The sequence below is a fragment of the Schistocerca cancellata genome, unplaced genomic scaffold (genome assembly GCF_023864275.1).
Source record: "Schistocerca cancellata isolate TAMUIC-IGC-003103 unplaced genomic scaffold, iqSchCanc2.1 HiC_scaffold_782, whole genome shotgun sequence".
Lineage (NCBI taxonomy): Eukaryota > Metazoa > Arthropoda > Insecta > Orthoptera > Acrididae > Schistocerca > Schistocerca cancellata.
The window spans coordinates 4,091,750-4,105,943 of record NW_026046793.1 but is presented as its reverse complement, the minus strand read 5'-3'; the positions used below and the strand labels follow the sequence as shown (position 1 = coordinate 4,105,943).

General features: G+C 45.4%; 1 protein-coding gene across 1 annotated transcript in view; it reads right to left on the bottom strand.

The window, feature by feature from the left end:
• Nucleotides 1-14,194, bottom strand: part of LOC126143135 (uncharacterized) — a 146,953-nt gene that overhangs the window by 44,062 nt on the left and 88,697 nt on the right. The window contains exon 3 of the mRNA XM_049915346.1: nt 12,168-12,300. Coding sequence (XP_049771303.1) covers nt 12,168-12,300 — 133 coding nt within the window. The remainder of the gene's footprint in view (nt 1-12,167; nt 12,301-14,194) is intronic.

The following is a 14,194-nucleotide window of genomic DNA, read 5'->3' as shown; positions in this document are numbered from 1 at the left end:
TTGTTCCGGCTTGTTCTCCTCTTTATTCACTTCCTGCTTCTTAGTTTTAACTGTTAGTGCCCTGTTAATCTGCCGGATGGGATATCCATTTTCACTGAATACTGTCTTTAGATGGGCGAGTTCTTGAGGTAAGCTATCTAGATCTGAGACAGTATGAGCTCTATGAACAAGTGTTTTAAGCAAACTCATGGTTTGCGATGGGTGATGGCAACTCGATGCTTGCAGGTACAAATCAGTACGAGTGGGATTCCGGTAAACTGAATGCCCTAGAGAACCGTCATTCTTCCTTCGAACCAGGGCATCCAAGAAAGGCAAACAACAATATTTCTCTATTTCCATGGTGAACCGGTTGTTGCTATAAATGGAGTTGAGGTGATGTAGAAACTCCATTAATTTATCTTCTCCATGAGGCCACACTATGAAAGTGTCATCCACATACCACCAAAATACTGTTGGTTTCAGAGTAGCTGATTCAAGGGCTCTCTTCAAAATCCTCCATAAAAAGGTTGGCCACGAAAGAGACAGGAGGCTACCCATGGCGACACCATCAGTCTGTTCAAAATAATCTTGATTAAACATAAAATAATTTGCGGAAAGAGTGTGCCTGAACAAAGCAGTGATATCAACAGGAAACATGTTACCAGTGTCAAAGAATCTGCAAGAGAAACTTTTGTAAAAAGTGAGACCACATAAAAACTTACTAGAAGGTCTACACTGCTAAGACGAAGAGCCCCCAGTCTACTGATAAAATATGTGACGTGAGCACTTGCCTACGAAAGGTCTCAGTAAGGAAGTGAGATGTTTAGCTAAATCATATGTAGGAGCTCCAATGTTGCTCACTATTGGACACAGAGGAAGACCCTCTTTATGAATCTTTGGAAGGCCATACAGTCTCGGAGGTATACAACCATGTGGTCTTAACCTCTTGATGGTCTCTTGCGGTAAGGAGGAGGAATTTAATAGTGCTGAAGTTTTCCATTGCACACGTCCTGTAGGATCGTAATCAATCCTCCTATAGGTAGAGTCACTTAGCAGACCATACATCTAGTCTTTGTACACACCACAAGGTAACAGGGCACTAACAATAAAGAATCCTCCGAAAATTTCAGGTAAAAGTGGTTTTCCGCCCACCATCGAAGATTGCGGACCTTGTGGGATCAGTTAAGGGCAGTCTGTTACTACGAAAGGCCGGAATTTACAAGATACCATGCCAATGTGGTATGGCTTACATAGGTGAAACCACACGCACCGTGAAAGAATGCTGCACTGAACATCAACGTTACACCCGCCTTTTGCAGCCAAGCAAGTTCGCTATTGCTGAACATTGTATTTCTATTGGACATTCAATGGAGTATGAGAAAACAATGATTTTGTCCACAGCAACATCTTTCTGGGACTCCATTATTAAAGAATCTGTAGAAATACAACTGGTGGAAAATCTGTTAAACCGTGACAGCGGCTACCAGCTGGACAGTGCACAGTATCCCATCATCTCCACGATTTGCTCAAATCGAAGACGACAGTGAGTCGACGGCCGTGGCAAACGGCAACGCAGAGGGCGACTGAGTTCCACTGTTCCACCAGGGAGGACGCTGCCGGCGGGCAGTGTGGTTCATCTATCAAGTTTTCGACGTATGCGCAGAACAGTTACAGTACGCTATGTATATTGTGGAACGGAGGACATTTTCGCCAGTTTGCGACGGCTCACCTGAAGATGACCGGCAGGGGCCCAGTTGAAATATCGTGCGAAGTATTGAATGACGACCGGCTGCAAGCCCGAGATTTGTTTGAACAGTCAATTCGCCAGGAAAATTTTAAAATTCACATTCCTTGAGTACTCACCTTTCTTCATCCACATATTCTGCTCTCTCCAACTGCAGTTCTTGGTGATGTCTCTCTAATCTCTTCTCACCTTTTTTCCAATATAACCAAACACTAGATTGTCTCACTAGAGGAATTCATAGTTTTGAGCACTGGGACATTTGTCTGACTAACATCTATCTAATGTTACTTTTTTTTTTTTTTTGTTGTAGTTTTAGGGCGCAAAACTTCTATGGTCATTAGCACCCAGCCCGTGACTTAAGACAGTAAAAAACCGAAATTTAAAACCAGCAGCAATGGGAACAAAGTCAGAAAATTGGAGAAACTAAAAATAGAAGACTGCTTAAAAATCCACTACAGAAAGGGGGTGATTGTCCCCAAAAAAGCTTCAAATGACTGACGTCATTTCACTGTCACCAATAAACTGTAGAACGCGGTCGGCGGAGCGCGTGTCATCTACTAAAATCGACGATAGATCAGGCGATAGCTGTAGACGGGAGCGTAACGGATTAAAATAGGGGCATTCAATTAAAAGGTGTCTTACCGTCCACAGCTGAGAGCAGTGGGGACAGAGTGGGGGAGGATCGCCGCTTAAAAGATGTCGATGGCTAAAACGACAATGCCCTATCCGGAGTCTAGCTAAAATTACCTCCTCCCGACGACGCGTTCGGGAGGAAGAGGTCCAAGCGCAAGGAAGGGCTTTCACTTCCCGCAATTTATTACAGGGAAGTGCCGACCAATGGGCATGCCATAAATGAGCAACATGGCGACATAAATCGTTCCGAAGATCGGTGAAGGGAAGCGACTGAATAGCTGGCCGAGGAAGAGAGACTGCGGCCTTGGCCGCTATATCGGCCGCCTCATTCCCACAGATACCAGCGTGTCCCGGGAGCCAGAGGAACGCCACCGAGACGCCCCTCAGGTGAAGCAAGCGCAGACAGTCCTGAATCCGGTGGACCAGAGGGTGCACAGGGTAAAGAGCTTGGAGACTGAGGAGAGAGCTGAGAGAATCTGAGCAGATAACGTACTGTATCCGCCGATGGCGGCGGATGTAGTGGACAGCCTGGAGAACAGCGTAAAGCTCCGCAGTATAAACCGAACACTGGTCGGGAAGCCGAAAGCGATTTGGGGTGTCGCCAACAATATAGGCACTCCCTACACCTAACGATGTTTTCGAGCCGTCGGTGTAAATAAATGTGGCGTCCGTCATTTCTGCACATAGAGCAGCAAATGCCCGACGATAAACAAGTGTAGGGGTACCATCTTTGGGAAATTGACAAAGGTCACGGAGCAGGCAGATCCGGGGACGGAGCCAAGGCGGTGCTGTACCCCAAGTTGTCAGGAAGGTTTTAGGAAAGCGGAAGGAAAGAGAATGGAGCAGTTGACGGAAGCGGACTCCCGGGGGTAGTAGGGAGGAGGGGCGGCCTGCATACCCTACATCAAAGGAGGCGTCGAAAAAAAGGTCGTGGGCTGGATTAGCAGGCATGGAAGACAGACGGCTAGCATAACGACTCAGGAGGACTGCTCGCCGATTGGACAGCGGAGGTTCAGCAGTCTCAGCATAAAGGCTTTCCACAGGGCTAGTGTAAAAAGCTCCAGACACTAAACGTAATCCACGGTGGTGGAGAGAGTCGAGACGCCGAAGAATAGACGGCCGAGCAGAGGAGTAGACTATGCTTCCATAATCCAATTTCGAGCGCACTAAGGCGCGATAGAGGCGGAGAAGGACCACTCGGTCCGCTCCCCAGGAGGTACCATTCAGGACACGGAGGGTGTTAAGCGATCGCAGACAGCGAGCCGAAAGATAGGAAACGTGGGAGGACCAGCATAGTTTTCTGTCAAACATAAGACCCAAGAATTTAGCGACGTCTGAAAACGGAAGGTTGACAGGACCTAGATGTAAGGAGGGCGGAAGAAACTCCGTACGTCGCCAAAAATTGACACAAACGGTCTTACTGGGTGAAAAACTGAAGCCAGTTTCGATGCTCCACGAGTGGAGGCGATCGAGACATCCTTGAAGACGTCGTTCAAGAAGGCTGGTCCGTTGAGAGCTGTAGTAGATCGCAAAATCGTCCACAAAGAGGGAGCCCGAGACATCAGGAGGGAGACAATCCATAATTGGATTTATGGCGATGGCAAACAGTACAACACTCAGCACGGATCCCTGGGGTACCCCGTTTTCTTGGGAGAAAGTACGGGAGAGAGTAGTGTTCACCCGCACCCTAAAAGTGCGCTCTGCCATAAATTCGCGAAGAAAAAGGGGCAGCCGGCCTCGAAAGCCCCAAGAGAACAGTGTGCGGAGGATGCCTGTCCTCCAACAGGTATCGTATGCTCTCTCCAGATCAAAAAATATTGCTACCGTTTGGCGTTGCCGGAGAAAATTGTTCATGATATAAGTGGAGAGAGCAACAAGATGGTCAACTGCAGAACGATGCTTCCGAAATCCGCATTGGGCTGGTGTTAAAAGACTGCGGGATTCCAGCCACTAAGCTAAACGGTAATTCACCATACGCTCCAAAACCTTACAGACGCTACTCGTGAGAGAAATGGGGCGATAGCTAGAGGGGAGATGTTTGTCCTTTCCAGGTTTCGGAACGGGAACGACAATAGCTTCCCGCCACCGTCTGGGAAAGGTGCTGTCGGTCCAAATTCGATTATAAAGGCGAAGGAGGTAACGCAGACTATGGGTGGATAAATGCAGCAACATTTGGACATGGATACCATCCGGTCCTGGGGCGGAGGAGCGAGAAGATGAGAGGGCATGTTGGAGTTCCCGCATGGAGAAAACAGTATTGTAGCTTTCGTGATTTTGGGAGGAGAAAGCAAGAGGTCGCACTTCCGCTGCACGTTTCTTCGGGAGAAACGCTGGCGGGTAATTTAAAGAGCTCGAAATCTCAGCAAAGTGCTGACCCAACGAGTTAGAAATTGCGACGGGGTCCACTAAGGTATCATGCGCGACAGTGAGCCCAGAAACCGGGGAGAAACTAGGCGCGCCTGAGAACCGTCAAAGCCGACTCCAAACTTCCGAGGAGGGAGTGAAGGTGTTAAATGAGCTAATAAAGAATTTCCAGCTTGCCTTCTTGCTATCGCGGATGACGCGACGGCATCGCGCACGGAGCTGCTTATAGCGGATACAGTTGGCCAAAGTAGGATGGTGACGGAAAATGCGAAGAGCACGTCGCCGCTCACGTATTGCGTCACGGCATGCCTCGTTCCACCAAGGAACTGGGGGGCGCCGGGGCAATTCGGAGGTGCGTGGTATTGAACGTTCCGCAGCTGTAAGGATAACGTCGGTAATGTGTGTGACCTCATCGTCGACGCTGGGAAAGCGACGGTCATCGAATGTCGCGAGAGACGAAAAAAGTGTCCAATCGGCTTGGGCAAACTTCCAGCGTCGCGGGCGCATATATGGCAGTTGAGGCTGCGGTCTGAGGACACATGGAAAGTGGTCACTCGAGTGTGTATCATCAAGGGCGAACCATTCGAAGCGCCGAGCTAGCGGAACAGTACCGACCGCAAGGTCCAAATGAGATAAGGTTGTCGTGGAGGCAGACAAAAATGTGGGGACCCCAGTGTTGAGGCAAACTAGATCCGCTTGGTGGAAGACGTCTAGCAATAGGGAGCCACGTGGACAAGGGTGTGGAGATCCCCAAAGCGGGTGGTGGGCATTGAAGTCCCCAACCAGCAAATAGGGGGGTGGAAGCTGACCAAGAAGATGAAGGAGATCAGCTCGTGCCATTGGTGTGGACGATGGAACGTAGACAGCACAAAGAGAGAACGTGTATCCAGAAAGGGAAAGACGGACGGCGACAGCTTGGAAGGAAGTGTTTAAGGGGATTGGGTGATAATGGAGAGTATCACGGAGAAGAATCATGAGTCCTCCATGGGCTGGAGAGCCTTCAACAGAGGGGAGATCATATCGGACAGACTGAAAATGAGGGAGAACAAAGCGGTCATGGGGACGCAGCTTTGTTTCCTGAAGACAGAAGATGACCGGCGAGTAGGAGCGTAAGAGGACCGACAATTCATCCCGATTGGCTCGAATGCCGCGGATATTCCAGTGGATAATGGACATGGGGTGAAAAGAGAATGGAGGAATGTGACCAAAGTCGCTGTCAACTCAAAGACTGCTCGGAGCTAGCAACCGACAGCATGGAATGGCATTCAGCCGAAGGCAGAAGATCCTGATCCATAAGTTGGTCAGGAGCAGTCCCTGCCACCAGCGATCGGCCGGTTGACCGGCCGCCAGCAGTGCGCCTCGGCGACACAGAAGATGGCCGAGGGCGATTTCCGCCAGGTGGTGCTGTAGAGGGGGCACGCCTTGGCGGAGAAGGAGAGGAACTGGGTTTCTTTGTAGCCCTCTTGGAAGAATGTTGTTTAGATGAAGGAGGAACCGATGGTTGTGAAGCTGCGGTACGTAAAAACTCTTCACGAGTATGCTCTTTTTTCGAAGACTTGGCGTCCGACTTTTGGGCTCGAGATGTAGCAGCACCCGACGAAGGGTGAGCCATAGAGTGGGCAGGCGAAAGTGGTGAGGTTGAACGAGCGATCTTTGCGCTGGCCGATCTGACGACCGTGGTACTAAAGGTGAGGTCGCAAGTCTGCGTGGCCGCCTCCTTTGTTGGCTGAGGAGAAGCAAGGACAGTGCTGTATTTTCCTGTCTGAGGCACGGTGGGCTGTCGACTGGCGAATAATTTTCGAGCAGCAAAGGTCGACACCTTTTCCTTCACTCTTATTTCCTGGATGAGCTTTTCGTCCTTAAAAACGGGGCAATCGCGAGAGGAAGCAGCGTGGTCACCCATACAGTTGATGCAGCGAGGGGATGGAGGTGGACAAGCACCCTCATGGGCATCCTTGCCACACGCAACACATTTGGCTGGATTGGAACAGGACTGGCTGGTGTGATTGAACCGCTGACATCGATAGCAACGCGTAGGGTTTGGGACGTAAGGGCGAACGGAAATTATCTCATAGCCAGCTTTGATTTTCGATGGGAGTTGAACTGTGTCAAATGTCAAGAAGACAGTGCGGGTTGGAATGATGTTCGTGTCAACCCGTTTCATTACTCTATGAACTGCCGTTACGCCCTGGTCAGACAGATAGTGCTGAATTTCTTCGTCAGACAATCCATCGAGGGAGCGTGTATAAACGAATCCACGCGAGGAATTTAAGGTTCGGTGCGGTTCCACCCGGACAGGAAAGGTGTGGAGCAGAGAAGTACGCAGCAATTTTTGTGCCTGGAGGGCACTGTGTGTTTCTAACAACAGGGTGCCATTCCGTAATCTGGAACAAGACTTTACAGGACCTGCAATTGCGTCGACACCTTTCTGAATAATGAAAGGGTTGACCGTGGAGAAGTCGTGACCTTCATCAGTCCGAGAAACAACAAGGAACTGTGGCAACGATGGAAGAATCGTCTGTGGCTGAGACTCAGTATACTTACGTTTGTGAGCAGACATAGTGGAAGGTGAGGAAACCATTGCGGAAGAATCCCCCATGATTACTGGCGTCTCCGATGGCGCGCTCCTCCCTTGTGGGGGCCCTCTCTGAGGGCACTCCCGCCTTAGGTGATTGTTCACACCTCAGGTCACACCTCCCGACAAACGGACGGAGGGACCAATCGGCATTTTCGGAAGGTATCAGCTCGGGTAATCACCCCTCCCTGGGCCTGGCCGTTACCAGGGGGTACGTACGTGTCCTACCTGTCTACCCGGGGCGGGGAATTATGCGTTACCCCGTCACCGGCTACGCACGAAGGGCGTGGGTCGGCCTTCAGACACGCACAGGGAGGAAGAAAGAGAAAGGGAAAGGAAAGAAGAGAGGTCTCAAACGCTGCAGCGGAGAAAAGGGAAAGAGAAGAGGTAAGGAAAAAGGGAAGGACAAAGGAAGGAAGAAGACATAAAAGCAAGAAAGGCGAAGAATGCAGTACATTTACGAGCGTCCGTCTCCGGACGTAGGCACAAACCATACTCCCAGATGGGGAGAAAGGGAAGGAAAGAGCCAGAGGTGAGGGGAGGAGGGGCGAAGATAGGGATGGGGAAGGATGCGGAATGGGAAGGTATGCAGCCCGGAAAGGAAGGAAGGCCACAGTAGCTCGGGGTCCCGTGCTCGCTACGCACGTATCCACAAAAGAGTTGTGGACCCCCTGGGGGGAATTTTTATGCAGTGTTTCATGTTTTTCATTGTCCTGAAAACTAATGTCTTGATACGGTCCTATTAAACAACCAGCTCCATATTACTAACAGAAGACTTACAGTTACAATCAGAATAAGACACCGCTGCATCACCATTTTGTTACCAACTTCTGAATATTACTCTTTCATAGAGTGCTAAATATTTAGGCAGTGTTTGAACAATTTTATGAGCCAGTACAAATGTAAGCTTCAACTATACAGGGTGGTCCATTGATCATGACTGGGCCAAATATCTCTCGAAATAAGCATCAAACAAAAGAACTACAACGAACGAAACTTGTCTAGCTTGAAGGGGGAAACCAGATGGCGCTATGGTTGGCCCGCTAGACGGCACTACCATAGGTAAAATAGATATCAACTGCATTTTTTAAAATAGGAACCCCCACTTTTTATTACATATTTGTGTAGTACGTAAAGAAATATGAATGTTTTAGTTGGACCACTTTGTGATAGATGGTGCTGTAATAGTCACAAACATATGGCTCAATTTTAGACGAACAGTTAGTAACCGGTAGGTTTTTTATATTAAAATACAGAACGTAGGTACATTTGAACATTTTATTTCAGTTGCTCGAATGTGATAGATGTACCTTTGTGAACTTATTTCTGAGAATGCATGCTGTTACAGCATGATTACCTGTAAATGCCACATTAATGCAATAAATGCTCAAAATCATGTCAGTCAACCTCAATGCATTTGGCAATACCTGTAACAACATTCCTCTCAACAGCAAGTAGTTCGCCTTCCGTAATGTTCGCACATGCATTGACAATGCACTGACGCATGTTGTCAGGCGTTGTCGGTGGATCACGATAGCAAATATCCTACAACTTTCCCCACAGACATAAATCCGGAGACGTCAGATCTGGTGAACGTGCGGGCCACGGTATGGTGCTTCGACGGCCAATCCACCTGTCATGAAATATGCTATTCAATACCGCTTCAACCGCACGCCAGCTATGTGCCGGACATCCATCATGTTGGAAGTACATTGCCATTCTGTCATGCAGATAAACATTTTGTAGTAACATCGGTAGAACATTACGTAGGAAATCAGCATACATTGCGCCATTCAGATTGCCATCGATAAAATGGGGGCCAATTATCCTTGCTCCCATAATGCCACACCATACATTAACCCGCCAAGGTCGCTAATGTACCACTTTTCAGAGCCACTGTGGATTTTCCGTTGCCCAATAGTGCACATTATGCCGGTTTACGTTACCAATGTTGGTGAATGACGCTTCGTCGTAAAATAGAACACGTGCAAAAATCTGTCATCATCCCGTAATTTCTCTTGTGCCCAGTGGCAGAGCTGTATACGACGTTCAAAGTCGTTGCCATGTAATTCCTGGTGCACAGAAATATGGTACGGTTGCAACTGATGTTGATGTAGCATTCTCAACACAGATGTTTTTGAGATTCCCAATTCTCGCTCAATTTGTCTGCTACCCGATTCTCGCTCAATTTGTCTGCTACCCGATTCTCGCTCAATTTGTCTGCTACTGATGTGCAGATTAGCCACAACAGCAGCTACAACACCTACTTGGGCATCATCATTTGTTGCAGGTCGTGGTTGACGTTTCACATGTGGCTGAACACTAACTGTTTCCTTAAATAAGGTAACTATCTGGCGAATGGTCTGGACACTTGGATGATGTCGTCCAGGATACTGAGCAGCATACATAGCACACGCCCATTGGGCATTTTGATCACAATAGCCATACGTCAACACGATATCAACCTTTTCCGCAATTTGTGAACAGTCCATTTTAACACAGGTAATGCATCCCGAAGCAAATACCATTCGCACTGGCGGAAAGTTACGTGATACCACGTACTTATACGTTTGTGACTATTACAGCGCCATCTATTACAAAGCGAAAAAAGTGGTCCAACTAAAACATTCATATTTCTGTACATACTACATGAATATGTAATAAAAAATGGGGGTTCCTATTTAAAAAAACACAGTTGATATCTGTTTGATCTATGGCAGCGCCATCTAGCGAGCCAACCATAGTGCCGTCTGGTTTCCCCTTTCAAGCTAAACAAGTTTCGTTCTTTGTAGTTTTTTCGTTTGACGCTCATTTCATGAGATATTTGGCCTAGTCACGATCAATGGACAACCCTGTATACACCTTTTCATTCACATAATACTGAATAATTTCCTTACTTTCAAGCTGTTAGCCCATCACGCAATGTCAACCAAGAAATAGTGAAATCACAATGTGTAGATTGCCGAGTGACTGTTTTTACCATCAAAATATGGCAGTTATAATGCTTTTACGGGATCAAAGGCTGTGTCTACGAAATTGCAGACTAGGCCAATACAAAAATGACAGATTACATTTCCTGAGGACAAGCTGACATTGTCACCTTTAATTCCCATGGCAAACAGACATCTGCTGTGTCATGCTGTGGGGAAAAGGGGAGGGGGTGGGGGGTGGGGTGGAGAGAGGACTCAGCACCATAGCCAACTGTGTGATTGTCTTTGGCACTCCTCACAAAAGTGATACTGTTTGCCTCAATGACACCTTGGAGGTGGGACTTAATTGGGCATTATATTCCGCCTGTTACTCTGCCTTTTCATTTGGCATTAGTCAAGTTTTTTCAAAGCTTTCATTTCACCAGTCAAACAGTCCTGACACTTTCTTTGGCTGTGTGCACTGCATAACCTTGACAACAATGTCACTGACAAAGTGGCTACATACAGACAAGACTTCTACCAGAACTTACAGAAAGCCCATCCTTGTCATTACTTCTGAATAATCACATCTCCCTGGAGAAATGTAGGACCATATGAGGCAATACTGATCCTGCCATTTATCTTAGAAGATTGGTTAAAGAAAGGCAAATCAGTGTTTATAGCATTTGTAGATTTACATGAATTCTTTTGACAAATTTGACTGGAATACACTATTTGAAATACTGAAAGTTGTATAATTAAAAAATGGAGCAAAAGACTATTTACAACTTTTATAAAAACCAGAATGCAGCTGTGAGTCTGAGGACACGAAAGGGAAGCAGTGATCAAGAATGGAGTGAATCAGGTTTGTAGCCTATCCCCAATGCTATTCAATAGGTAGACTGAACAAGCAGTGGAGGACAACAGAAAAATTTGACAAAGGAATCAAAATGCAAGGAGAACAATTCAAAAATTTGACATTTGCAAGCAACACTAATTTTGTCACACATTAAAGGTCTCTGAAGAATGGTTGATCACAATGAATGTGTCTAAAAGGAGTTGTAAAATGAAGACAAAAAGTGAAACAATGATGCATTCCTGGAGCAAAGAACTATCTAGATGTTGACATGAAATCACATCTGCTACAGTGCTGCGGATCTGAGAGCAACTGTATAACTCCTATCATCTCATCGAATTGATCACGGTAGAGAAGATAGTTTAAGTATAATACACTGAAAAGGAAACATCTTTGAAATGAGTATATTTATTATGCATGTATGTTTTATTACCAATGTACTACTAGTTCCTTTATGGTTGATCACAACAAATTGTGAAATGTTAGTTACATGTTCTTTACTGATGACCTTCAGTCAGTCAGTCAGTCAGTCAGTCTCTCTCTCTCTCTCTCTCTCTCTCTCTCTCTCTCTCTCTCTCTCTCTCTCTCTCTCTCTCTTCATCATCATGCAACATGTGGGAATGCATAACACTGGAAATTCCTGGATGGAATAATGCATATATGTGGATGTGAAACCTTCCAAAAAGATTTTCAGATGATGTCATGTGGCTCTGCTTCTAAGAAAGATATTGGATGATTGCAAAGATGCCTATAATCTTCTGACAGAGTAGCAGCACATCATTTACACTACAGTAAAGGAAAAACTTTCTAGCAACCATCAAAGTAGTATTTAAGCAGTCTGTCCTTTTAATGGTGCCCATGTCTATATACTTTTAGCAATTCCTTTGCCTGAATTCTCAGACATTTGTCTCCAACTTTAGCACTTTCTGTAGCACACTCTCAAAAACAGTTTATGACACCATTTGAATGATCACTACTGGGACTGAATTTCAGCAGTATGGTGGTATAAATATTGAAACACTACGAGTAATAGTAATATTAACAATAATTAAAATCAACTATTGCATATTACAAGGCATTAACTAACCAACATTGGAAAAGACGTACGTTTTTCTTTGATCTCTCTTTTAAGAGATTCTATCCTCTCCTTTTGTGCTAATTCCTTTGCTTTCTTTTCCTGGACTTCCATTTTTAATGCTCTGTATTCTCTTAGCAATGCTAACCTTTCTTCTTCCTTTGACTGCAAGAAATAAAATGCAGCATTATTAATAATTAGTTGTTATTTTTGTGGGCTTGGCTTCAATGTAATGACAACTGGACTGATAGACCAGTGTCAGTCATCAGATAGCTGTTTATGGAAGACAGACATACTATATAAATATTTTCAATAAATTTAGTAAACTGTCTGTCAGTGCTGAGAAATATGGAAAACAATCAACATGCAAAAAAGCTCAAGGTGATGACTCATCATACAATTTCTGAGATTTCCAGGTTGAAATTCCAAATTTTCCAGAAGTAATTTTTTGTTGTATGTGAGAGCCAGTTTTATTTATCTAACTTCCATGGCTGCTAATTAAACACTTTTAGTTGCCACTTGATTTAATGGTGGTTATTACACATTGAGCTAGCATTGTAAACAAGTTTGCTAAGAAATATGAATACAGGGTGTACATCAAGTCCGGGAACACTTTCAATTATTTACTGCACAAGAACCAAACACTGTACAGATATCACACATATGTCATTTTGAAGAGAAACTCTGCAAGTCTCTCCCCTCCCCCCCCCCCCCCCCCCCACATATATACAGCCATAGCGTAGTTTGGCAATTTGCCAATAGTCAGTGCTAGCCAAAACACGGCCGTGTTACAGAAGGGGACAGCTGCTTCATGAAATGGCTTCCCCAATCGCCAAATCACACTGCGAGAGACTTTGTTTTTCTATGGGGACAAATTAATGATCTGGTGTACGTACTGCTTCTACCACTCAACGTAGAAGAGCTCCGGGAGAATACAAGAAGTGACTGCCACACTGGTATGGGCATGGCAAGAATTCTATTACCATATTGACATCTGCTGAGTCACTCACGGTTTGCATACTGAATGCTTGCAAAAAAAACGCACCTTTCAGAGTTTCTCTTCAAAATGCAATATGCATGACATCTGTACAATATTTAGTTTGTGTGCAATAAATAATTTAAAGTGTTCCTGGACTTTATGTACACCCAGTATAATGTTCAATATGAATAGCATGTTCAATATTAATACTCTGTAGCAACAGGAATATGTAATAATTTACTATATATTTTATTTATACTGAGGAAAGTTATTAGAACACAGTATGAAGGAAAGGTAAAGTAGCTCACAACAAATTTACTAATGAATTTTTATTGTTCTACAGTACAAAAAATACTCGCCTCAGTATTCAAAAATAGTGTCAGCCAAAACCAAAAGCATGTCACATCAACTTTAAACTGATTTGGAAGTAGTATTTGAAACAAAATGGTTGAGAATGTCACAATGAAAGACTATTGATTCAAAAGGCTCTAAGCACTATGCGACTTAACTTCTGAGGTCATCAGTCACCTAGAACTTAGAACTAATTGAACCTAACTAACCTAAGGACATCCTACACATCCATGCCCGAGACAGGATTCGAACCTGCGACTGTAGCGCCTAGAACCGCACGGCCACTCCGGCCGGCGAAAGACTATTCCAAGAAATTTTTGAATGGAGGTAATTCAGACATAATATGGCTCCACATTTGCTTACAAATTTTACTTAAGATAAATGAAATTAAAAAGCACTATGTTACTCTACATAACCTCCTTCACTGGACAGTGCACTTCTTAGCCTATGTGTTTATACATCGGAAGCAATTCCCTGAAGTTGTCAGTGAATTACCCCAACTACTACCACTTTCTGTAGCTCGAGCACAAGTAATTTGGCGAGTTTAGAATAGGTGCATTTCACCACTTCACTGACCCATGCACACTGGTGTGCAGTGCTACAGAGGGGGAGAAGAGAAGTGGGTAGAGGCAGATGGAGGACAGCAATTAGGGAAGATCGAGGCCTGGAGGTTATGGGAGAGTGTTCCAACTAGTGCAGCTATGATTAAAACAATTTATTACAGAATAA